The following is a 25110-nucleotide window of genomic DNA, read 5'->3' on the forward strand; positions in this document are numbered from 1 at the left end:
AGAACGGCATCTGGGACATCATGCTGAGTATGAGACAGTCTCTGGACGGTAAATGGAATTTGATAATTAAGACAATTAACACTTGCCCAGCCGTGGCTTAGTCGTCTGGGCACTGGACTGCTACGCGGGTGACCCGGATTCGATTCCCGACCCGGGTCATTTCCCGATCCTCCCCCATCTCTCTCCTGTCCCACTCTTCACTGTCCCTTCTAAATAAAGTCCAACCCCCCCCCCCCCAACAAAAAAAAACAATTAACATTTGATTTATAATATGAAAAAAAAATCTGGCATTCTACAGGTAAAGGTGATGCCCCAGTGGGGGATATTCCTGAGGCGAGGGTTTCCTTGACATTCCTGACTAGCTCAGCAACCGTATCTCGGGCCATTCGTGAAGTCTTTACGAGAAAAACAGAAAAAAAATCAATTTTAAGCCTTGTGGTGCCGTTACGAATAGCCTCGTTTCTCGTGGTTGGGTGACGAAAGGGGGAATTGACAATTGGGGTAGTTTGGTTCTGGGGGGAAGAATAATGCGGACGGACGTCAACGGTCTCATTCAGAGTATACATACATGGTACAAGTGCTGAAACCCCTTACTGACGTGTCCTGGTTTTTATTCAGGGGCGGATGTGAAGTAGAACGTGCCTTCTATGCCCAGTGTTTACCATGTGCACTCATGCTTCATTTATTTGGGTTAGTCATTAAGCCATCGACTTGGGATACCTTCCATCCCCAATTGTTTTTTTCCTTCGTGTTGTTTACACTCATGAGTTTCATCATGCTTTTGTTTTGAATGAGACATGTGAGATATCTGAGGCATGCTCAAAGATGGCAGTTGCTGATCCATGAAATATGCAAGCTGCAGTGCAACATAGTGGGAAAGGTTATTCACAACAGGGCAAGAGGGTTGCGATTTCATGGTTTTTAATATTAAATACTCTAAACTCTGTATATAGTATCTGCATATAACACAATACAAAAACTCACAAATATAAAGTCTTTCTATGATAAGTCTACATACGTACAGGACAAAAATACAGGAATAAGTCAGTCAGGCAACACAGTACAGGGAAAAAAATGGCAGAGAAATCGTCATAGCTGCTCGTATTTTCACATTTTACAGTGAAGTCCATTGAGTAACCTTGTCTCGCTAACAACAAAGGTGAAGGCAACCTGATACATTGTAATAATATGACACTGTCATCAAGGCAAATACAGCACTATAAGGCAAATGGAGCAGTTATGCCCATGCAGTATAAACTGTACGTACATGAGAGCATGCCGCTATGGCAGCTGGCTCACCGTAACGGACATTCAACACACACTTTATTGGAGCCTCAAACAGATGGGGATCCACTTGCCAGCTTTTTGAGCAATGTTGCCATGCCTTGCTAAAAGTTGTTGTCATGTGTTGTACAGGCACTTTACTATCCTTATCTGAAGTACTTTTTTTTTTTTTTTTTTTTTAATCTGAAGACCCTAGATCAGCTGTGTGCAAATCAGGGTGACCATCCAATACAAATGATTTGAAGGGAACCCCTCAGTGGACAGCAGCACTGCTCAAATAGTTACCGAGTGTGCCATTAGCCTTAGAACCAGTCAGAGGCTCAATACAGATATATGTTGTTTTTGGGTTTTTTTTATTCACAAGGACAATCCAGAACATCTTTCTGTTGTAATGAAATACAATGACAAGCACCTGACGTGGCATATAAAAAATAACGGAAAAAAAAGTAAATGCCTTTATAATGTGTGGGAAATGGCAAAGGATTATTATCGTACCAAGCACATGTTCTATGTATCCTCTATGATTAGATTTGTCACAAAAAGTTTCTGAAGTGTAATGCTATGTATTCAAACAAAATGAAATACAATTTAAAATCTATGAACTAAACATACAAAGGCAACGTGACGAATTGACATTGTGACTGAAAGGCACCGTTAAGGAGGACACTGGAGAGTCCAGACTGAAGAGCAGGATGTGCTGTGTGAGTAGATCCCAGTTTTAGTGCAGTACATGTCTGATTTCCTAGCTGAATAGCTGCCAGTGGGGAATTCTGTGCCCATTTCTATTTTTTGTCCTTTTTTTCCAAAACCAACAATGCTGGTTCCATTAGCCAAAGGTTCCGCCTGAGGCTTCCTTGTGAATGCTGTACTTTCTTTCCCGAGTTGTTGGGACAATGCAATCGACTCTTGTTTTGTGCGGCACAAACAGCTCTCCTTTGGTCCGGGAACTTTAGGTGTTATTGTGAGTTATCATGGCACATACATGATAGATCAAGAAAAAAAACTACAATGCCAGTGTGAAATGAGGGACCGAAATGTCCTCCCATGACATGTGAGACCTTCTTTTGCGTTTTTAGACTTTGGTCTCTTTGAAAGTAGTTTTATGATATTCTGCCGTGTCCGATTGTTAAGAATAAAAACAGTATTTTTGTTACAGGTTATCAGTTCATTTCCTGTAATCTTACAGACAACCAACGTCGCAAACACATATAATGTAAAACATGAGCATACGTTTGCATAGCAATTAGGCCACTCCATTGTCTATAAACACACATTCATACAAAAACAGACAGTCTCTTTTGTAACTAATGCCCTTAGATATCATTTTTGTTGCTTTTGAACAAACATCTGGCTGTACGTAGACATCCTCTGCACAAAAAAAAGGATTGACGACAGAGAAGCAAAGCACTCTTGGCCAACGAGTGTGTGGGAGAGAAGTGAAAATCTCTTTTTGTTTTACAGTCTGGGGTTTGCACCTCTCAATGTCTGTCAGGTGGCGTGATCAATATGACCATTTGTCAATCAGTCAATGTACATCATTGACCTGGAGAAGACACTTAAAATACTCCGTGGTCTATTTGGCTGTGTTTGCTGCATGTGTTTGTTTGAGTACCGTTGTGGCAGTGAGGGGATTTTTTTGGGGGGTTCAACAGAGATGAAGTCCATCACATACAGTCACAGTACAGTAAGTCCTTTCCCATCATGGGAAAACAAACATTTACATCTCTTGCAAAAACAGAGAATGTTTGCGTGTTGTCTTCCTTCCACCGTCTCTCCTCTCTTTTCTCTTAAGATATAAACAGTCCTGTTCATGTTCGTGCCACGATTCGAGACGAAGAGTCCATCCTCAGAAAGGAAGAGTATCCATGAATATTTTGTCCACGATGGGCGGCGGAGGCACCAGGTCCTCCAGCTTCAGGTAGAAGATGCGCTGCAGGCCCTGTATGCAGAGCGTCCGCAGCTCGGGCAGCTTGCCCAGCAGACGAGAGAGGGAGCTGGGCTGGCTCTGGCTGGGCTCCGCCGTGCTGGTGCCACTCACGTGCTCCCGGAAGCAAGCCAGCAGCCGGGTCTGGAACTCCTCCACGCGCTTGGGCTCCTTAAGACCGTGGCGATCTGAGAGAATCAGGACAAAGAAAGAGGGGAAAATGTTAATCGTTAGTAATATATAGTTGTAGCATAGTTGGTAATAGTACAAATATGTGGTTGTACATAGTCTAGATGGCTGTAATTAGTCGAAATGGTAATACAAATTAGCTTTTCTCATCCCATGATCATTGCAATCGAAATCATTCTTTAAAGTGATTTGTGTCTGATATTTAAACTGTGTCTACTATTACAAGAATTACTTGTCTTCCAATGGGCATGGGGAGAGAATTATAAAAAAATCAACGAACGCACCAGTTTTAATGGAAAGAGCAAGGGGCTAGGGAAGTAGGGACTAGACGGCAGGCTCTCACCTGTGATAATGACGAGGGCGGCGAGACAGGAGAAGGAGGAGACGTCCAGGTTCATGCGGTGCAGACTCTGGGAGAACTCCATGATGGAGTCGATCCAGTCACCGAAGCCGCGGACACACTGTAAGCGATGCAGAACCATCCCGTTGCAGAAGATCAGCTTGTCCTTCTCTGGGTTTGACCTGGGGTTGAAGTAAACCAGAGAGTGCAGATTGTTATTAACGGCAATGGCATGTTCACAAAACACATTAATGAACATGATTTTTGAAGTTGTTGTTGCTGTGTTTTTTGTTTGAATCAGAATAGCGACAATAAAATTGTACCATTTAAAGCGGTTGTTGTGCCATATTAAGCCTGTAATGTTACATTTTATGATCATGGTTCTCTCTCTAAGTGTTGAATTAACACTGCATTTTTATTCTGCACGAGGTTTTGAGAGCCTGTACCTGTAGGCCAGGCGAAGGATGAAGAGCTCCACGAAGGCTGACTCCAGGAGCAGCTCCTGGTCCTCTGGGCAGAAGGCGGAGAACCCTGGTATCGTGTCAGCCCACTTCCTGATCACCTCCATGGTACCCGTGAGCAGATCGTAGAACTGCTGGATGTCATTGGCATCCTCCTTCTCTGTCAGTCCCTCCACCTTCTCCTTGTACTGTTTGGGGAGAGAAAATAGATTGATGAGCTTTTTTGTTTTCAAAGCCAGTAAAAAAGTAAATGTTTTACGTTTTAAACCTGACAAACAGGCGTAATTAACTTTCTTTAGTTTATTACGAGAAAACTCAGAGTTCAGAAACTTCTGGTTTAAGTCATGTAATCATGACCTGATTATCTAAAATTAGCCACAGTAGGTTAAGGAGTGTGTGTGTGTGTGTGTGTGTGTGTGTGTGTGTGTGTGTGTGTGTGTGTGTGTGTGTGTGTGTGTGTGTGTGTGTGTTGGTGTATACCTTGGAGTAGTCCAGCTTGCTCAAGCTGGGGTTGGAGTCTATGTGTGCTCGGACCAACGACGAGATGATGTTCATGGGAGCATTTGAGGCGTTGGAATCTGGAACATTCTTTGGCTTTGAAGGTAGACGACCTCGTCGACCTTTAAGACTGTCTGTGCGCACCACTGCGGAGGGAGGGAGGGGGGGAGCGGGGAGAGGGGAGAGGGGAGAGGGGGAAGAAGGATACTTGATTACTTGCACCATCAACTCAAGCGTCTTCTTCGATCACAAGAGTGGCCAAAATGTGTTGCCATCTGTTCACAAGTGCTTATGGGCAAGGATGCAGACGCGTGTTCTCACCTTCTTTCACCATGCCCACTGCCAGGCACTTCTGGAAGCGGCAGAACTGGCAGCGGTTCCTCCGCCGCTTGTCCACCGGGCAGTCTTTGTTGGCAAGGCACACGTACTTTGCGTTTTTCTGCACGGTTCTCTGCGATAGAAACACATCCACGACAGGCAGATCAGCAACACGAAAAAGTTTTTGCAAAGTCACTGTCATTGCTTTTTGATATCTGATGCTGATGACACACGCCAGACAGAAGCCAGATTTAGCTTCTAGATTCTAGATTTAGCATAAAAGAAAAGAAGAAAGAAAAACAAAACCTTTGACCTACCTTGAAGAACCCTTTGCAGCCTTCACACGTCCGCACGCCGTAGTGCTGGCAGGAGGCGTTGTCCCCGCACACGGCGCAGCGTCCCTCGTTGGACGTGGGAGACCTGGTCTTGGGCGAGGCGTGCGAGCCCTCCATGAGGAGGGGGCTGTCCAGGGGCGAGGTCTCCAGGCCCAGGTGGCCGTAGTGCTGTGGGGAGGCATGCTGCTGATGCTGCTGCTGCTGCTGCTGAGGCAGCTGGGAGAACGGGTCATCCTCACCCATGCCAGCCTGCCCAGTGGGGTCCAGCGGCGACGACTGGGGATCCACAGAGGTGTTGAAGGTGAAAAAGCTGGGCGGCTGCGGCAGGCCGGCCTTGTCCGAGACCCAGCAGCCGGGACCAGGGGAGTAGGGGGCGAACGGGGAGTCCCAGGCGGAGGAGACGGGCTGCGGCGTGGTCTGGTAGCCCGGGGTGGGCGGCGAGGCGGCGGCCGACAGGGGGCTGCCGTAGTAGTCGGAGCCGCAGGACGACAGCGTCTCGTCCAGGTAGCTGAGGGCGAACGTCCCCGGGTAGCAGCCGTAGACCTGGAGGTCGTCCAGCTTGAGGGGCGACTGGTGGCCGCCGAGGGGGCTGGAGGCCTCGGGAGCCCCCGCCTGGGCCGAGGTGGTGGAGGTGGCGCCGGCAGGGGGGATCTGGCAGGCGAAGGCGTCAAACTCCCCCGAGTAGTCCCCCACCAGGGTGCTGATGCTGGGCAGGGAGGAGGCGGACAGCTGCTCCGTCTGACTGCTGAGGTCCATGACCAGCTTGGCAGTGAAGTCCGGGCTCAGAAACTCAGAGTTGAAGTAGTTGTTTTCATAAGGCAGAGTTCCATACTGGGTTTGAACGCAGGGCATAGCTGAAATAGAGAGAGAGAGTGGGGGTGGGGAGGGTGAGGGTCATGTTTATTAGTTGTTGTTTTTTTTTACATTGGTTATCTCTGGCATTATCTAAGACGATACAGAACTGAAGACTTCGCAAAATGTATGAATTCTCTGCTTTTGTTTTAATAGTTTTGCTTTCAGACTTTTATACTTCATGCATTGCGTTGATACACTTGCTACATTGATGCACTTCTGTGCATGTTCACAGCATCAAAAAACTGAGAGCTGTGAGGTTGTTGAATCTGTTACAGCAGTGACAGCCAAGGAAGCGCAGATGGCACGAATATCTGCCCGCCACATTTTTAATCTCCTAAATAAACAACGCATTCCGAAAATCACAAACATGAAAGGAGTCACCATTTAGCACCTATGTCTAGCATCTCTCACTCGTCATCCACCTGCTGTGCCTGAACACCCCCCCCCACCCCCCAGTGCCCCCCCCCCCTCCTCTCCTCCTCCTCCTACCCCCACTCCCCAACCCCTTTCGTACTCCGCCACTTGCCTTGGCACTAACTATGGCTCTTTCTTCCCCAACCCTCCGAGATTCTGAGAAAAGCTTGGAAAGCAGGCGGTCTGTGGGAGAGGATAGTCTTGCAGCGAGCTATAGCGTTACAGCACCTTAATGCCATGAAAACCCCTTCAGTTATAAACACAGCGACCCAGCCCCCCTGAGGACTGACAGTACTAAGGAGTGCAAGGCGTCGGGTTTCATTGGCTGGCATGGAGCCAGATCAACTGGGGACGAGCGGAGGGTGTGAGGTGGCCTGTGTGTGTGTGTGTGTGTGTGTGTGTGTGTGTGTGTGTGTGTGTGTGTGTGTGTGTGTATGTGTGGTCTAAGAAAGTCAGGCTAGTAGGGAACCCTAACCTAACATCAAATGAGGCAATACTCTTTCAAGGATTTCTTAGGGACTCCGTTTCCAGAAACGACATGCAAAAAGCATAGAAAGTAGAGTAGTACTAGTAGTAGTAGTGGTAGCAGCAGCAGCAGCAGCAGCAGCTGTAAAGTAGTTAAGGTGTTATACACATGTAGATACGCTGAAGATTCTTCAGAGTATCTGCATGTGCACACATGAACTTTACATACAGCCTACTTGAAAGTGTTCCTTAAACAAGTAATGGTGCTTATCCATTCAGTCTAACTACTGTTTTGTCGTGGCTATTATTATTTTGTCTTAAACAGAACACGTGACTCCCATTTGCACATTCGTTTCTTGAGTGTTGGCTTACAAGGCTGAGCAAAGGAATATGTGAACCGTTGTCAGGCACCTGTTGCACATTCAGTAAACTCCAACTAAAGAACATCCTTGACCCTACAAGAAAGGCGCGAACATTTGCGGGGTTGGGGGGTCCACGATTTATCCACCACACCCCTCTCAGAACATAATCCAGCAAAAACATGTGAACACATAATAAGCTGAGGACAAGAAAGACACGCGAGACGGAAATCCGATGCACCCGCGACCACCACATGAACAGACAGAGAGCCGCCCCCTGTACCACCTGTCTCCGCGTAAGGACGAGAAGACTCAAGCAACAGGTACATACAACTTTTGGCAAAGTTCGGGCTATATGTGCAATCAAGTTAAATGAAACAAACTGCTAAATAAGTGAAATGTGCACTGGTCAAAAACATACACTATTAAGATGAAATAAGAAAACTGAAAAAAAGAAAAAAGAAAAGAAATTACGCGCAGTAAAGAGTGGGTTAATTGCACGCTGTACACGAATGATAAGTCCATCATGTAACAAAAGCCACGCACAGCACATAATATACAGTGCATTTGCTACTGATTCACAACATACACACCCCCTTCTGTGTTTGGAAAACAGGCACAGTAGCTGGTGAAGTAGAAAAAATGAACAAGAAAAACAAAAAGAACTCTTCAAGTAAATGCATTTACTAACCTGCTTCATGTATATCCAAATGTTAATAGGACTAATTTGTCTTTGTACTTTCTTAAAATCCACGAAGGCAGAGTGCATGAATTGTATCAAGGGTCCACTCTCATCTCCAAAAACAGTTTGGGCTCCCTAGCTGAGACAACCACTGAGATATAGAGGCAAATTTATTTTGCCGTGACGTCTGCAGGAGGCGTTCCTTTCCCCATTTAAGGTGATTGGGGCGGAGAAATTTCCGGCCAGAACCACGCTCTCACGTCCTCGAGTATGACGCACAGGGATTCCATTGACGCAAACTCGAGCGGATTGTGTGATCTAAAAATAGGTTCCGAATGACAACGCTACTCGCGGTGGGCTATTACTGCCTGCAATAGACTAAAAATAGACACACAATGATGATATTTTATGACTAAACTGAGTTAAAAATAACATTTAACCATGACATTTTTGGCTATATCAACAAGTGGGAAAACTGAAAGTGAAAAACGCCAGGAAAACAAACTAGCTTTAGGAAATTACTTTGGCTTTTGGTGTATTTTCAAACAAGGTTTGGACACTAGAATTGTGTGTGTGTGTGTGTGTGTGTGTGTGTGTGTGTGTGTGTGTGTGTGTGTGTGTGTGTGTGTGTGTCCTTTTGTCTGTTCGTGTGTCCTTCTGTCTAAGTTGTGGCTGTGTAAACAGTAGGCCTACAGAAGGTGCATCGTCAGCACATTGACATAGCATACATTTAACTCGCATGACACTAAAGCAAGGTTAATTGGCTAACAACAATTAGTGAAATGAATGGTGCAAAAGAAGAGAACACAGTGTTCTTAGCCATGCTTCCACAGTTGCAATACATTTTGTGGCACAATCATATAATGAACATACTAAGCCTACAGTATATGATCACAAGACAAAACAATTGTTGGCCTTTATCATATGAATAGTCTATTAAACATGACTAGGCCTAGGCTTCTCTATAGAAAAACGTAGCACGCATACTGTATAGGAGACAATTTAAGTCCAAACCCCTTACAACAGCCATTGAATGCAATATCAAACCTATGCAAAATGCATTTTAACTAAAAAAAAAAAATGAAAAAAAAATGAACCCTTTAAAAACTACGATTTGGATTCCCTTGACACTTATCTAAGTAATCACAATGTATGGTCATATCCTCAGACTTGATCACTACACATCACACCCACTTCCTACAGACTGGGCCAACCACTTCAGGCTGCCTTCCAGTAACTCTCTTTGATAATCTCCCCTAATTGTCACATTTCATAAATTATGTCATTCAGAGAGTGCGGTAATGGGTGAGATGTGATCATTTGGTAAGCTACAAAAGCTGATATGAGGTATGACATGGGTGTGTGGGCTCTGCCTCTCTCTACATCGCTCATTTACGGGCAGCAGTGCGCTCTGCCAAGCCCATACAGTGCCTGCGGGCATCGCAAGGTGGATTTGATCTGCTAAAGCAGAGCGTGACAGGACAGGTTGGCCCACACCCACCACAGTACACTGACACGTTCAGACGTGACTTCCCGATACAACCATTAACAAGGCATTCATGCATGCAAAGGCATTTTATGCCACTGTTCAATTATTATGCCTCAGTACTTAAAACTCCCATAAAGCATCAGAAAAAGACAACGGCACAGTAGGTTGACAGCCAAGCATGAAAAAAAATACAACGTCTGCATGAATATGATGCAATTGGATGCCTACTTTGTGCTGAGTGAGCGCTTTTAGCTTTGCAGGAGAAGTAAGCTTACACTTCTCAGGATGTTGTGTGCAGATGTGAACATGCACGGGCTGAGCGAAGATCACAGTGTTACAGGCTGCTGCTGGGGGTTTGGCTGCAGGGTAAGGAGATGTTTCGCATTCGTGGGAGGATAAGCAGACACACCCTGGATGCACGGAATGAACACACGGGACGGGAGTACTGATCAACTTATTAAGTGTGATGGCATTACAGACCATACAAAGTGTAAAGCTGTACTTGTCATGGGGAAAAAAACTTCTGTGTGTACTTCTGTACGACCACGTTACTACTATAGGACTACACTACTACTACTACTACTACTACTACTACTACTACTACTACTACTAGGCCTACTATTAACTCATAATAATAATAATAATAATAATAATAATAATAATAATACGACTTAATCATTGTCATTTTGATTCTCACAGCAGCAAATTTATAATCAGGAACATGTCTTAAGAGAAAGCACATTTTAAATGTGTAAGTTACCACACATGTTTTAAGTTAAAGTCAGTATTATTGTAAATTTTCCACATGCACAAGATATGCTAGGGAATCAAAATTATGTTTCTCAGTGTCCCATGCATAGGTAAGACAGGACAAACAGGAACATTTAGTAATGTAAATATGTACGTATATTCTAACATAGTGTTTCTCAACGGGGGCACTACAGCCCCCCAGGGGTGGGGCTTAGTTACCATTGGGGTGCATTAGTTTATTTTATTTTTCAATACTAAGGGGGACATTGGCAGGCTTATGATGAGGTCAAGGGGGCTTTGGGAGGCTTATGATGAGATCAAGAGGGTGTTTGTTAAAAAAAAATGAGAACCACTGTCTAACCAATAGTAATCAATCCTGATTACACTGACAGCTTTTTGTCCAACCAAGTGGTCTGTTGTCTGGTCATCAGTCCTTTTTCCATCCAATTCTGAAGCGACTTTATATTTGATGGAAAAAGGATTATTGAAAGCGTGATTTCAATTATTTTGTCTACTGCATGAACATAGTTCCAGAAAAGTTGACTGACTTTGATTAAAAGAAAAACTCTAGAACAGTGATTCTCAAAATATGGACTGGGGTCCACTGGTGGCCCGGAAAGGTATTCCAAGTGGGCCCTTAAATATATTTATTTTTAAAAAATCTAAAATCTATTTGTTGCTGTTGACTATTAATTTGTTGTATTGTTGTATTGGGCCAGATGTGGGCCCCAAACATTTGTGAAAATTTCAAGTGGACCCCAAGTTGGAAGAGGTTAGAAACCCCTGCTCTAGAATCATGTGCGCCAACTTACACAATGGCTGTGTGTTTGCAGGCGCATAGCTTAACAGAGATATCACCTTATAGGAAAAGTACTGTTGGCTCAGGAGTAACATGACCTTTCAAGAGAAGATAATGTTTGCTCACTGTCTGTCCTCCTATTGTGTCAACGCGGCATTTATACATGCACATCATTGTATGTTCAGCACTGTTCAAATGCTCATCTCAGAAGTGTGTGTTATGATATGCCTACGTATATACGTAGGTGTACCCACTTCATCCCTGGTGGCTAGCCCCTCCCCATGCACTATGTTTCCGCTCGGGGTTGGCTATCCTTTTTAACAGAAATGATGCATGTCTTTGAGTTGGTTGTTGTAGGGAGATTAAGATCTATAGTAGGTTGAGCTCTGCAGAAGCCTAGAGGCAAGCCGGGGCATATGGTGCGGTACAAATTGGAGCTGAATCAAATTGCGCTGTGCATCAGATTATTTTGACAGAGACAGCATGACACTCCCTCATGCCCAAAGAAAAGGAATCATGCACGACACGTCCCCTTTTGAAATCAGCATTCTTTCTCTCCACAATAATGAAGGATTAGACTTTCTCATGCACTGACATGCGAAGACTTTCACACGTTACGCTCCCAGAAAAACTCTCACAGGTTTTCAAACATGACATTTGCACACGGTATAGTGCAGGCGCTGTGTGTTATGGGCTATTTGTTCCTGTATTTAGAGTAGACATGGCACTACCTGCAGTGGTGTAGTCTACTTTTTTATGGTGGGTATACTGTATATTTGAGCATTTTTTGAAGTGGGTATACTGTATATATTTGTGCTATTCAAAACAATGGATCAATCAATTTTAAGTGGGTATACTGAAATCCCTGAAATTTAGAAGTGGGTATACTCCGTATACCTGCGTTCTACGTAGACTACACCACTGACTACCTGTATATTCTTGATGTTGTCTATACTATATTATGCTTTATTATATGCCTCCACCCGACAGTGTCAGAGGTGTACCATTCTCTCTGTCCACTAGGCTACATTACAATACATTTAGCTGACGCTTTTATCCCAAGCGACGTACAAAGAGGACACACTACATAGCAGATACAGTGTGTGGGAGAATGCAAAGAACATGGAAATCCGCACACTGTTACCGCTCACCGATTTATTTAACACAACATTTCGACCTCAGGTGGTCTTCGTCAGGTGTATATTTTCTTTCTTCTTTTACGCACGTTTGTTTGATCCAGCACCTGTTTTACTGGATGTGCGCGCATCACCTACACTACTTTTAGAACACAAAGAACAGCCGTATACATGTAGTACAGAGCAAAAGTGTGGCAGTATACAAAATGTGGGGGACATACATTGTAAAACATTACAAGACAGTTAAATGTAAAAAAAACATTGTCCTGTTGCCTTAAGTTTGTAAGTTAACTCAACTCTAGGCTTAACTCAACTCGAGACTTTCTCAATTTGAGTTCACTTACAACGTCAAGCCAGCAGGGCAACCTACTTTTTTACGTTTAACTGGCTGCAATGTTTTACAGTGTACTGCCTATGCAAGCAGGACAAAGTGTGCAGGGCTATACAGTGTCAGTCCATCTGTCCCCCACAGATTTTTGTTTGTACACCCAACATAGAACTAGATCTTTTCTTGCTGCTGTCTTATACGTGTATATTTTGTTTTATTATGCCTTTATCATGACTTCCCCCGACGGTGTCGAGGTGTACTGTTCTGCCGTACATGGGTCTTTGAGTGTTAGTCCATCTGTCTGTTCCTCAGAGATGTTTGCACAACCAACCACTTTTGAATGGGAGGATGGATTTTTACCACCTCTTGTGTGCCAATGCTTTACGCGAGGTGTAGACATGCACTGACTAACTTTTGGAGGCTAATACTGCCAAGATGGCCACAAAGGCATCAGAATCAAGACTTTTTGGCCTCAAGCTCCAACAGGTTTCATTGGCACACTTTTTAAAAAACTTCATTTCTGTTTCACTTTGGCATGGTGGAACGGTGGAATGTCAGGGAAGGTAATATAATTCTACTTACTTAAAAATCGGACCTATTCAAAAGACCCTAATGACTGCACGTCGATGTGTTGACAAAGACAACTGAGGACTGAGGGAATGAAGTGGCAAATCGATCCTGTGTATATTAATTACATCATGAAACATTGGAAGGATTTGTACCATATTTTACAGGGGTCGGAAATTGCTGAGAAATAATTGTCCCTTCATTCTCAAGTCTCACTAATTAAATGATCGTATCGTGTTTCACCCTCTCTAATTTACCCAGCGATTACTAACAAATTATTTTCATGATGATACTAAATAAATAACACATTACAGTATATTATATTACAAACCCCAACTCCGATGAAGTTGGGACGTTTGGTAAACAGTGAATAAAATCAAAATGCTATCATTTTCAAAACATTCAATCTATTCATTAGATGGAGAATAGTGAAAAGACAACATATTAAGTGTTAAAACCGAGAAAAAATATTGTTTTGGGGGACATATGTACTCATTTCTAATTTGATAAATCCAACACGTCTCAAAAGAGTTGGGACGGGGATCAGTGAAATTAAGTAAACATCCAAATAAGATAAAACAACTAAGAAGAACATTTCAAAATGAATTGTACTGACGGACAATATACGTGTCCAGGTATAAGATCATCACAGAGAGGCTGAGTCACTCAGAATTAAAGATGCAAAGGGAATAATTACCATAGTTATTACATACATTTTTGAATTCCCTTTGATTTACCACGATTGAGTGTATATAAGACATATTTTTGTTAATAAAATCATTGTATAGGTTCATGACATCATGAAATATATATTGGCTGTAGTCTCACTCTAATTCCTGGAGTGCTAGAGCTATTGAAAATTGATCATATTAAGAATGCTTAATGCGTGCAAATGATACAGGGGTGTAACATTCTCCTAAGCACCTGAGCTCACTTGAAATAGACCCAGAAGACATGGGAAACAGTCCTTTGCTTACAGAAGTCAGCAGAAGTTGTAGAAGTCCATTCTTTTTGACAATAATAGAGCATGTCACATCCTGTGCTACAGTGAAAATGGACCATCCAACTTGTGTTAGTGCTAGCTTCAAAAGTCAGCCTCCATGATGGCATGCGGGTGCAGTAGTGCATTGGTTAAGATGTTCTCACTCCTCTGTACAGTTAAATACAGTGCTGAATGGTATAAATGGGTTTTAAACAGCATGAAAAGCCACTCATGCATTATATTTTGAAGGGAGATCTTCGATTACTGCCACATAGTAAGGTCAAATTGCATTCTCTACTATGTTTTAACAGTTTGGCTCCATCATAAGGACCAGCAGGTGATAAAATGGTGGGTTTTTGGTCAAGACCTGTCACACTGTAAGCACTACAGAAAGGAAAACATTGCAAAACATGACAAGGAATACACCCACCATTTAAGCTGGTGAAATCATGTCCAAGATAGGAATTAACACTGTTTTTTATATAAAATCATCTCATCGGTTAATGTATTTAACTGTTAAATGTTGTCTTTTGTTTTGTTTTTAGTCTTCCTCGACATTTGCTGCCATTTATTGTCCCCGTCCCAACTCTTTTGAGACGTGTTGGATTTATCAAATTAGAAATGAGTACATATGTCCCCCAAAACAATATTTTTTCTCGGTTTTAACACTTAATATGTTGTCTTTTCACTATTCTCCATCTAATGAATAGATTCAATGTTTTGAAAATGATAGCATTTTGATTTTATTCACTGTTTACCAAACATCCCAACTTCAACGGAGTTGGGGTTTGTACTTGAGACCATAGACCTCACTGACTCGTGACTGGCCACCACACCAGTTTCTCAGCATCGCATCCTCCAAAACGCCACCTGTTGCCCAGGGTTTGTCAGCAACACAGAGCTGCTGTCACTTATGTAAGTGGCCATTTACTACACGCCGGGGTGTTGCTCCGGGCCCTAATTACAGGGCCCTATGGGGGACGCAGAGAGAGAGGGGGAGAGAGTGGGAGACAGCGATAGATGATGGAAAGACGGTGTTGGTTGGGGGGATTGGGGGGAAAGAGAGAGAGAGAGAGAGAGAGAGAGAGAGAGAGAGAGAGAGAGAGAGAAGGGGGGAGGGGGGGGGGGGCAGAGAGAGGGTTTGGGGTCCCCACATGCCCACTCCAGGCAGGCTCTTGTTTTTATAATGCACGGGGCAAGACCTCGACGGGGGGGTCCAAGGAGATGTTAAATATACACCACTACAGGCATCACATGCATCACACATGCAGGCAAAGGGGTCAGTTGTCCCTGGCCTAGGGATAAAGGTGTATGTGTGTGTGTCTGTGTGTGTGTGTGTGTGTGTGTGTGTGTGTGTGTGTGTGTGTGTGTGTGTGTGTGTGTGTGTGTGTGTGTGTGTGTGTGTTCAGAGGACTTTGTCCTGGGCCCGGCCAAGGCTGTCAGTGGCCCTGCACACACACACAAACACACACACACACACACACACACACACACACACCTTCAGAGAGTCATGTGCATGGGTTGGGAATGGAGTCTCTGAGGTGTGTGACCTGCTCAGCTGGTCAGCCGGTCGGTCCCAAGTGGCTGGTCACGGTGAGGTAAGTCACCAGACATAGTGCAACATGGCAGCCGTGCCTCGGTGGAGACCGATCCCATCCGGCCGGGGCTGTGGGGCTGTGGGGCTGTGGCGGTGGCTGTGGTGGTTACGGGTGCAATCGTTTGTGATAGGCTGTCAACACACTAAGCATAGACGTGCCCAAACACACAACAGCTGCTGTTGCTGCTGCACTGGGTTGGCTCTGCTGGTCTCCTCTCTTCTCTCTCTCTCTCTCTCTCTCTCTCTTGTTTCCTCTCTTTCTCTCTGTCAGTACAGTATCCCTCTCTCTCTCTCGTTTCCCACCTCTCTGTTTTTTGCTCTCTTTGTCTACCTTTCCTTAAACCCTTTCCTCACCTTAATAATTCTCTATTTCCATTCGACTTCCCCCCCCCCCCTCTCTCTCTCTCTCTGTTTCTGTCTCACAGCCACTCTCCCTCTCCCCCTGCCTCTCTATACCCCTCTCTCTCTCTTCCTCTTCTTTCCAACACACACACACACACACACACACACACACACACACACACACACACACACACACACACACACACACACACACACACACACACACACACACACACACACACACACACACACACACACACACACACACACACAGGCATGCACACCACAGGCCTGTAAACTCCACCTGGCCCACATTCATGTCTGCCTGTAAATTGTACAGGAATTTGCATGGTGGCGTTAATACCAAATGGCTTTTCTGATAGTGGAGTGGACCCAAGACAAGACTTGTTGTTTTATGTTCAAAGGAGTAGATGTGTGCACATCCCACCCGATGGGTCAGGTGCAGGACAATAAAAGCAAATCGAGGTAGAATATAATAAATGTATGAATATAAGAGTAGAATATAATAAAAAGTATGTTGTGGACTTAATTCATTCTACCTGGATGACTTGTTGTTTTAGCATGTCTTTCACCTTCGCTAAGCTAGTGAAAGTCAATGGATCCGTGTTGCTATGCTACACGGATCCATTGACTTTTACTAGCTTAGCGACATATTCCCTCTTTTAACTTGTCTTAAAGCAAGACAACGCTTAACATGAAAAATAAGACACTTTACCACCTTTATAAACCCCAGCCAACGATTTTAACTCTATTAAGCCCCAAAATAGTGGCATACCCCTTTAAAAATGTACTTGCAATGCGCTCTGTAAACAACCTTGACCTTGCCTTTCCATCTCATTCATGTCCTCTCTCCACCCTGTCATAACGGTAGCAAAGACTCTCCCACAAAACAAATATATGTCCGTCAAATAATAACAAACAGAAAAAAAACACTAATTACATAGCTTGGGGAGTTGTAAAACATACATGAACATAGGCCAGGGGTGGGGAACCTGTCTCGAGGGCCATTTACGGCCCTCGAGGCCATTTTATCCAGACCCGATGTAAGTTTAATGTTATCAGGCTTCACATGAAATATGAAATATTTTGTAAAGGAATCTTAGAAATTACATTTTCAATACAATTAAGTGAAGACATGCTAAAACAACACGTAATCCAGGTCGAATAAATTATGTCCGCAATACTGTTTGTCATATTTAGGGGACCTAAAGGTGGCTGCCTTCAATATTGGTCTGGTGCAGGAAGTGCAGGAAATCCTGGTTTGTGTTCATAGTGCAGTCCTCAGAGGACTTTTACGGCCCTTAGAGGAATTTGAAGTGGCCCCTCGAATGAAAAAGGTTCCCCACCGCTGACATATCGCCCCTATCCGGCAAAAACCTCATCTCCACCTTTCAGAGATTAACTCATTATTTAACTATTTTTCAACAATATAAATCAGTACAATGAGTTTCCATGAGTATGAGTTTTATAGATGATTTAAAATCACTTGAAATAATGAAATGTTTATTTATTTAGAAAGTAGTGGTTTCGAAAGTGGAGATACAAATTTTCTGCCGGTCAGTGACGATATTATGCATTCGTATTGTGTTTACAGCATGATACTTTTGCCTGTAGACCATTACAGTTATGTGGGAAGGAATGTCACGTCTTTTTGGAGTAGGTGAAATGACATACCAACCGAAATGTGTTAATCTGGTTTGATTTTATGTATTAAAGGAATGTTTTCTGAAAACGGTCTGGGATACACCATACAATGCTGAGTGTAAGACACAGTACACAATGCTATCATTACAAGCTTTACTGTAGCCCCCTGTTGCTAATCTACGGCATCTGGTTCATCTGGGGGATTTCCCAGTAGCCATACTGAGGTATTGTTCCTCAACTCGAATCGAAGAAAAACCTTAATCTTCTCTAAATGTTACCTTGCCCACATTCGCCTACAGTCTCTCTCTATGGGGATTAAAAGTGTGCCTAGTTCAGAGCTAAGGCAATATAAATAAATGTTTCAACGGGTTTAGGCTAAAGGTGTGCAGATCTGATTGAGTAATCAAATGTCAGTCAATATTGTAGAGGTGAGAAGTGCATGCACTCTTCTCTACTGATGTGGTAAATGTGAGCTGAAAACTGTAAAAACAACCCTGGGCAGCAGTAAAAGTTACGCAGACGACATCATACTCTTTAATTTGTTATGGCAAGGCAGGCTACATAGCATGTTCAGCTATTTCTTTGCACAAAATCATGGCCATGTAAAGAAAGTCTTAGGTCTACTCTAACAATTTCTCTAACCTTTCATAATGATTCATGCTGAGTGATGGTGTTCACACTCAGATGTCAAAGGCTCAAGCTGGAATTATTTTCCACTATTATACAGTTGCTAGCGGCTGTGCAAGTTTCATGTGCTCACATGAGCGGTTAGACACATCGAAACTATGAAATGTCTATTGTGCCTGTTATGATACTGCATGGATGTCAATATGAGAATATGAGAATATGAGAATAAATCAGGTCATAATACTAGTTCCGTTTTAATACTATACTGTATTCAGGTCCATAGCAATGTATAATAAATACATATAATGATATTTCAAAAGAGGCCAGACAAGGCTCTATATCGACAAAATTCCTCCCGCCCCTAAACCCATCCCTACTCTGACTTTTCAAAACTCACAAACAGTTTGCCGCCCTACATTGCATATACTGTAACATAACAAATATCTTCAAACACGCAGGTCTGACAGATCTGACAGTGTTGTGACATGCACGACTATACATCATAGATAACTTCAATCTCCCATCTATTTTGGCATTTGTCCACTCGTATTTCATTTCATCGCATTTTATTTACTGGGCACGCCTGCAAAGATCTTAGGCTCCGACTCTGTCCCTCAACGTAATACAACATAGATGAACATAGTCACTCAAGGAGGGCGCACACAGAACTGCATAACTGTCAATGCAACTTGCTCTCATGAGGTCATAATTAGTTATTATTACTGTGCATCCAGATGTACTGTAGACTATAATAATGCAGAATATTAGCCCCTAATACATGCCTAACTGTATAAACCATTTATAAGGCACATTTAAGCAAAATAAATCATTTGGTAGATGTGTATTCAAAAATGTCTTGACTGTTGCCAACAAGGCCTTTATTACCGATATAATCCTAATTCGGACCTAGTAGCCCTTACCACATGTCTTATCGCCCCTTAAACAAACAGTCATTAGGTATGTGAAGTGAAAGCCCATTGGGAAACTCCAACTCCCATTGTCATTGTGACACAGCACTCCACAGCACACAAGTGAACACTGCACACTGCACACAACGAAATTGCATTTTTATGCCTCACCCGTGCAAGGGGGCAGCCCTCAGTGGCGCCCCATGGGGAGCAGTGCGGTGGGACGGTACCATGCTCAGGGTACCTCAGTCATGGAGGAGGATGGGGAGAGCACTGGTTGATTACTCCCCCCACCAACCTGGCGGGTCGGGAGTCGAACCGGCAACCTCTGGGATGCAAGTCTGACGCCCTAACCGCTCACCCATGACTGCCCATGTATTAGTGGCTAACATGTGAATCCTAAAATAAAGTGTTACTGGAAGGTTTACTAGTGGAGACATGCAATATTGAAACGTGACTAAGATACTTGTAGGTTGGCCTATATGAGTCCCTTATTGAATAGTGGGGACGTCATGGTATTATGGAATCATGCTGTTGTATATTGAGCAGCATGAATAACGGTTTGTTTCAATTAATTACAAAAGTGTTTCCATGGTGGTTTTAGGCAGTTCCTTCCTTGATGTAGGTTACTAGGCTATGCACGTGTTCTGTCCAAGACGATCAGAGCACGGGTTTGTGTACAATTTCCTATGCATCAGCTTCGGAGGGCAACAAGCCTATGCCGTCTTCACTTACACAGTTCTACCAGGACAGTGATTCTCAAACTTTCTCAGACCGAGGACCACTATGTCCCACCAAAAATGTTCAGGGACCACCTGTCAACTGAATTGACAGTTGACAAGTGCCAATTCGACATCGCTAAATTTGGTGCAGATCACTTCGTTTTTATTTACATTTTCAAGCCTGTCTTATTATGGTGAACATATGACTTCAGACATGTTTGGCTTTGTAATAATGTAACAAATATAGCCTTCTGATAGTGTGTCTTGGAAAAGTAGAAATCCCCTCGCGGACCACCTGAGCTCTGTTGAGGACCACCAGTGGTCCCCGGACCACACTTTGAGAATCACTGTACTAGGTCATGAGGAAGCCCTACAAGCTATGTTGCTCTCCTAGGGGAATCTCAAGAGCCAATCCCATGAACTTGGACATGTTTGCCTCGTCCACTCCAAACCCACCTGCTGTATATTCACTTTAACATTCAATGGAGCAGCAACGCAAAGCTTCCTATTTTTAGGGTGGTGCAACACAAAGCTTTAGCTGTTGCACACTTGAAGACTTTCCCAGCCTCTCACGACACGTATCTCATGTCGCTCTTCTGTTCCTCTGGGGTCTTTGTTTTATAATACTCTTTACTCCAAAGCTCCGAGTAACAAACCCAACGTTATTCCACACCCGAGGAAGCTGTTGGAGGGTAACCCACCAAACAGTCCAGCAGAAAGCAGCCAAACTGCCCCCCGCGCAGAACCCGAGCCCCCCTCAGGGCCAGACGGGCCATACGAAACTCCACAGCAACAAACACCACAGGAGAAGGTCACGTATTGGACGTGCCCGACGACACCACGAGCTCACACAGACACAGACACAGACGCACCCACCACCACCGCCCTGATTCACCCCAGCCCACCACCTCGACTTGTCATCGGGGTATGTGTCACGGGATAACACTACACATTAGGCCAAAAATAACCTCTCAACAAAAAAACGGCGCGCACCCTCGCATGCCGCTTTAGTCCTGGGCTATAGGCTTCAAAACAACTGCACTCTGCTTTCCATGTCTATTCTGCACAGAAGCTGGCTGGTGAGAAGGGTTGTGGTTGTGGCAGCTGATTCAACACGCCCCATCCCCAGCAGGTGCACACAGGAAAAGTGGTGAAGCTGGGCTATAAAAGTGAGCTCAGTGACCCGGTGCTTTGCCAGTGATTAAGCTGATGCATGATGACAGCTATACTGGCTGCTTAAATATGGCCCTAAGTTTCACCTGTCATTATCCTGCTAGAAGGAGCGTTCAAAGGATCCATTTCAATTACCGATTTCATTGCACAAACAAAGTCAACCTGAGGTCATTAGTTACAATCCAGAGCCACATATTCCAAATGACCTGGTTTTACCTGCCCAATTCAACCAGGCAATCACCTGCATGAGTAGGTCATAGTTAGGATAGGTCAGGGTTGTCAAACTTCACTTCACAGGGGGCCAAAATCTAACTACGGATGTGGCCCCTGGGCCAGAGTTTGACATCCATGGGATAGGTCATTTGGTCAAACATTTGGAATGTGTAGCACTAGATTGTAACTAATTGATTCAAGTTTCCCATCACTGGACAAGACTGAGCTCAATGGTCAATGGTTTGCATCGGTTCATGGTCATCCATAACCGTGCTCTACTGTCATATGAGGTCTAGAGCAGCCGAATTGAGTGCCGATTCCAGGTGGAAGTGGTGAACCTTATTGAAGTTTGAAGTGTTTGGATTTGTATGTTGGCTGGTGTTTGGCTATGACGTGTAATCTGTCTGTGTGTAATGTGTGATTGTTCACCCCCTCCCTTGTCCCTCCCCCGATTGCTGATTGGTCATGTTGTCTGTTAGCATGAGTAATCTCTGCCCAGAAGACCTGGCCCATGTAAAAATGGAAAATCAGAAGTAAGCTTAGGCTTTTGGTGCAGATGGGACCACCAGTTATCCGACTCACTATTTGCAGAAAAAAACTCAACTAAATAATAACTACATTGTTTTTACATTGATGAGGAACACATCAAGACATAATCATTACCATTTTTGTAACAAGTTTATAATAGAGGACCTGCATGACAGGGTTAAAGCCAGTGCTTTCCAAACAGGGTAGTATTGCAAGGGGGTTGTGCAGAAAATGTAAGCTTAATGTTTCTATGAAACCCATGTAAAAACTGAGAAAAACAGCAGCACTGAATTATATGGTGGGCCTACGTATATTTACTTTTTTGTTGTGGGTGTGTAAAACTTGTGCAAAAACTGATGGTGAAAAATGTGGTGTTAAAGTTAGAATATGCCAGGAGGGTGGGGGTTGTGGGGATGAGGGGAGGTGCAAAACGCACACCAGAAAAAGAGGTGCTGGCAACCAGTTAAACACTTGCAGGAGGAGAAAAGTGCACAACTTGAGTTGTACCAACAAGCTTTTAATGTGACAACATTTCGGCCTGTCGACCTTCTGACCTGAGGAAGGCCGACAGGCCGAAACGTTGTCACATTAAAAGCTTGTTCGGCACTCCTCTCTTCTCTCCTCCTAACCAAAAGGGGGTCACAGCATAAAACGTTTGGGAACCAGCTTCCGCATGGGAAGGTCAGGCTACATCAGTGTTTTTCAACCACTGTGCCGGGGAACACTAGTGTGGCGACAGGGGGGGCAAAGGGTACAGTTGCCCCGGGGCCAGGGAGACAAGGGCTCATAATTGGGTCCTCAGTACATTGCATCTATTGGGCTGGGGGTCCCTTTCAGATGACTCTGTCCTGGGCCCGGCCAAAACTATCAGCGGCCCATGCCGGGGAACAGTAGTGTGCCGTGGAACATTTCAGAATGACTGTACATTGTTAATATAGGGAATACGGTTTTATTTTCCATTAAGATGTACAATTGCTGGTGTGCCTTGCCATTTTGTGATCGAAAAAGGTGTGCTTTGGCTCAAAACAGTTTGAAAATCACTGGGCTAGATCATCCATTGCACAGTGGTATGCTTGTGACTTAATGTAGATCAAAATGTGTTCCTTTAGACACTATCACAGGAAAACATTCACATTGGAGCTGAGCAACCGAGACTGTTTTGTAGATTATCTCACATACAGACTTCACCACGGCCTCTGAAAAGACCCAGGCTGCATAGCCTCTCCCACAAAGTTGGACCTCAAGATCTTGTTTATCTAATCATCGATTCACCTTTGTTAAAAGTATCCTTTTTCCATTTTCAGCCAACAGAAATTAATCCATTAGTGCATGTAGGGTGAACACAATTACATCACAAATCACTGGAGGTGCCATTTTTTTTTTTTTTTTTTTTTTTTACAAAAAATGCAGCTTTCAACTTTTTAAATATATATTTTTTTCCTAGTTTTTTTTTTTGTTTTGCCTTTTTAACATTCTTTTTTTTTACATTTTTTGGGACTCTCAGAGCAGGGAAGCTTTTCATTGTATATATATGTTTCATATATACACATGACAAATAAAATATCTTGTATCTTGTATCTTGTATCTTGTAGGTGTACAAAAAAGTAGAAGTACCAATACTGATGTAATTACAATATTAGTCCATGGTCTTACAAACTTCTTACAAACTATTCTACTGCACCTAATGAGGTAGATACACTGCAAAAGTACTAGTACTTTTTATACACCTTAGCTCACACCTTGTGCAAAGACCGGCATGGACTGACTTCAGTGCCATCTAATGTGTCACAAAATGCACCTCCAGGGTAGCCTATCTGTCTTCAGGGAGGGAGACTGAAAGCCATTAGGAGGAAAAGACTCCCAGTCAGGCCAGGTCTCCAGGGACGGAGAGCAAAGCCTCCAGACCTTACTCAGGTTAAATAGACCAAGGCATTTATCCGACGGGAATTAGTCATTACCTTCCTCTTTCAATCCAGCTGAGTGTGTTACCGAGATACCGCGTAACAATACCAACGCGCCTGGCAAAACACACTGTAAAGAGAGACTTGACGTAAAACCATCGCTTTCTTTTATTCACAAGGGTAGACCTTTGTATGGTTGTCTTGATTTCCCTTTAAAGGCTATTTAACTGGCATTCTATGATTTACAGAGCAAACGTTATGCTGACTAAGTCGTATAGGTTATCATAATCGCTCATGATCTTATTTTAAAGCACTTGATGCAAACTCGATTAGGGGAAAAAATAATAATATAGCGATCCATTACGCACGGCCATGTGGGCTAGCCTACACAGGTTTTGAACGTTTCATTTCTGTTTACATATCCACTGTAATCAATATACCCAGCTGAGGAACTTACCTGCGTTGGAGACACCTGTTGCACGTGCTTTCATCAGGAGACTATCCCTTCACGCTCAGTACTTTTGGCTGGGCGCCGCTCGCTCTCAATAGCAGCCTTGTTCATCACCTCATTCCAGCACCATCTCATACAAGCGCGATAGACTTTGTAATAATGAGCTTGTCTTATATGCCTCTCCTTAAATTTCGAGGCCATTGCGATTGGAATCATGGGGAACCCGGCTTACTTTCAGAAACAGAGTGGGCTTTTTTTCTTCCTAGAAGCCCTCTACGCAATGCGATACCCGTTTTCCAGTGAGATCTACTTCCCCCCTTGTTCCACTCGGCTATTCGCTTACCATAGAACAGCCGATGCTTGTCTCGCGCAGAACAACGGAGGCAGGTCCCTCCGATGACGTCAATCCGAGGTACCCATTGACGTAGGTGGAATCCCTGCCAGTGACGTCAGTCCAAAACGACAGATCTGAAAACAAAGAGGGAAAGCGGTCTTCTAAAAATAGAAAGCGGAACAAGGGGCCAATGAATGGGACCTCTTTATAACTAACTAAACTAAAATAAGGCTGAGCTGGGTTTGTAGCGCATTGAGTTGGCCTGCCCCTTAGTCTGTGGCCTAGTTGTTTTTGTTGTTAAACTCTGGTTTTGCAGCAAGTTGTGAAATCATGGTACTGTAACCTCAGCATAGGCCTATGCAAGGGTTGCTATAATATGAGCAAGTTATTTTTCCTGTGCTGTTTCTATCCCATCAGACAAGAATGTTGAAATGTGTTATAAGTTACTTAAGTTATAACATTATAGTAGGCTTA

General features: G+C 43.7%; 2 protein-coding genes across 3 annotated transcripts in view; both read right to left on the reverse strand.

Annotated features, from left to right (window-relative positions):
* Positions 1–25110, reverse strand: part of LOC134462123 (sodium- and chloride-dependent GABA transporter 2-like) — a 325830-nt gene that overhangs the window by 178575 nt on the left and 122145 nt on the right. The gene's annotated exons all lie outside the window — the stretch shown is intronic.
* On the reverse strand, positions 1444–24633 carry nr4a1 (nuclear receptor subfamily 4, group A, member 1). 2 transcript variants are annotated; one of them, XM_063214995.1, is made up of 7 exons: positions 24309–24633; positions 5332–6203; positions 5018–5147; positions 4679–4842; positions 4184–4386; positions 3741–3919; positions 1444–3396 (listed from the first exon to the last, which is right to left on the reverse strand). In XM_063214995.1, the coding sequence occupies exons 1-7, from the start codon at positions 24340–24342 to the stop codon at positions 3131–3133; spliced, it is 1848 nt and encodes a 615-aa protein (XP_063071065.1). In that variant the 5' UTR covers positions 24343–24633; the 3' UTR covers positions 1444–3130. The 2 variants fall into 2 exon arrangements, with proteins under 2 accessions (XP_063071065.1, XP_063071066.1); XM_063214996.1 differs by lacking the exon at positions 24309–24633 and adding an exon at positions 8134–8426.

This window comes from Engraulis encrasicolus, chromosome 14 (genome assembly GCF_034702125.1).
Source record: "Engraulis encrasicolus isolate BLACKSEA-1 chromosome 14, IST_EnEncr_1.0, whole genome shotgun sequence".
Taxonomy (NCBI): domain Eukaryota; kingdom Metazoa; phylum Chordata; class Actinopteri; order Clupeiformes; family Engraulidae; genus Engraulis; species Engraulis encrasicolus.

Bases quoted from the DNA above. Each gene is read 5' to 3' on its own strand.
- nr4a1 (XM_063214995.1), bottom strand. From the start codon at position 24,342: ATGAAAGCACGTGCAACAGGTGTCTCCAACGCAG. The intron at 4,843-5,017 runs GTGAGAACACGC...CTCCCTCCGCAG, and splicing joins AGTGGGCATGGTGAAAGAAG to TGGTGCGCACAGACAGTCTT. The intron at 4,387-4,678 runs GTATACACCAAC...CTCCCCAAACAG, and splicing joins GCAAGCTGGACTACTCCAAG to TACAAGGAGAAGGTGGAGGG.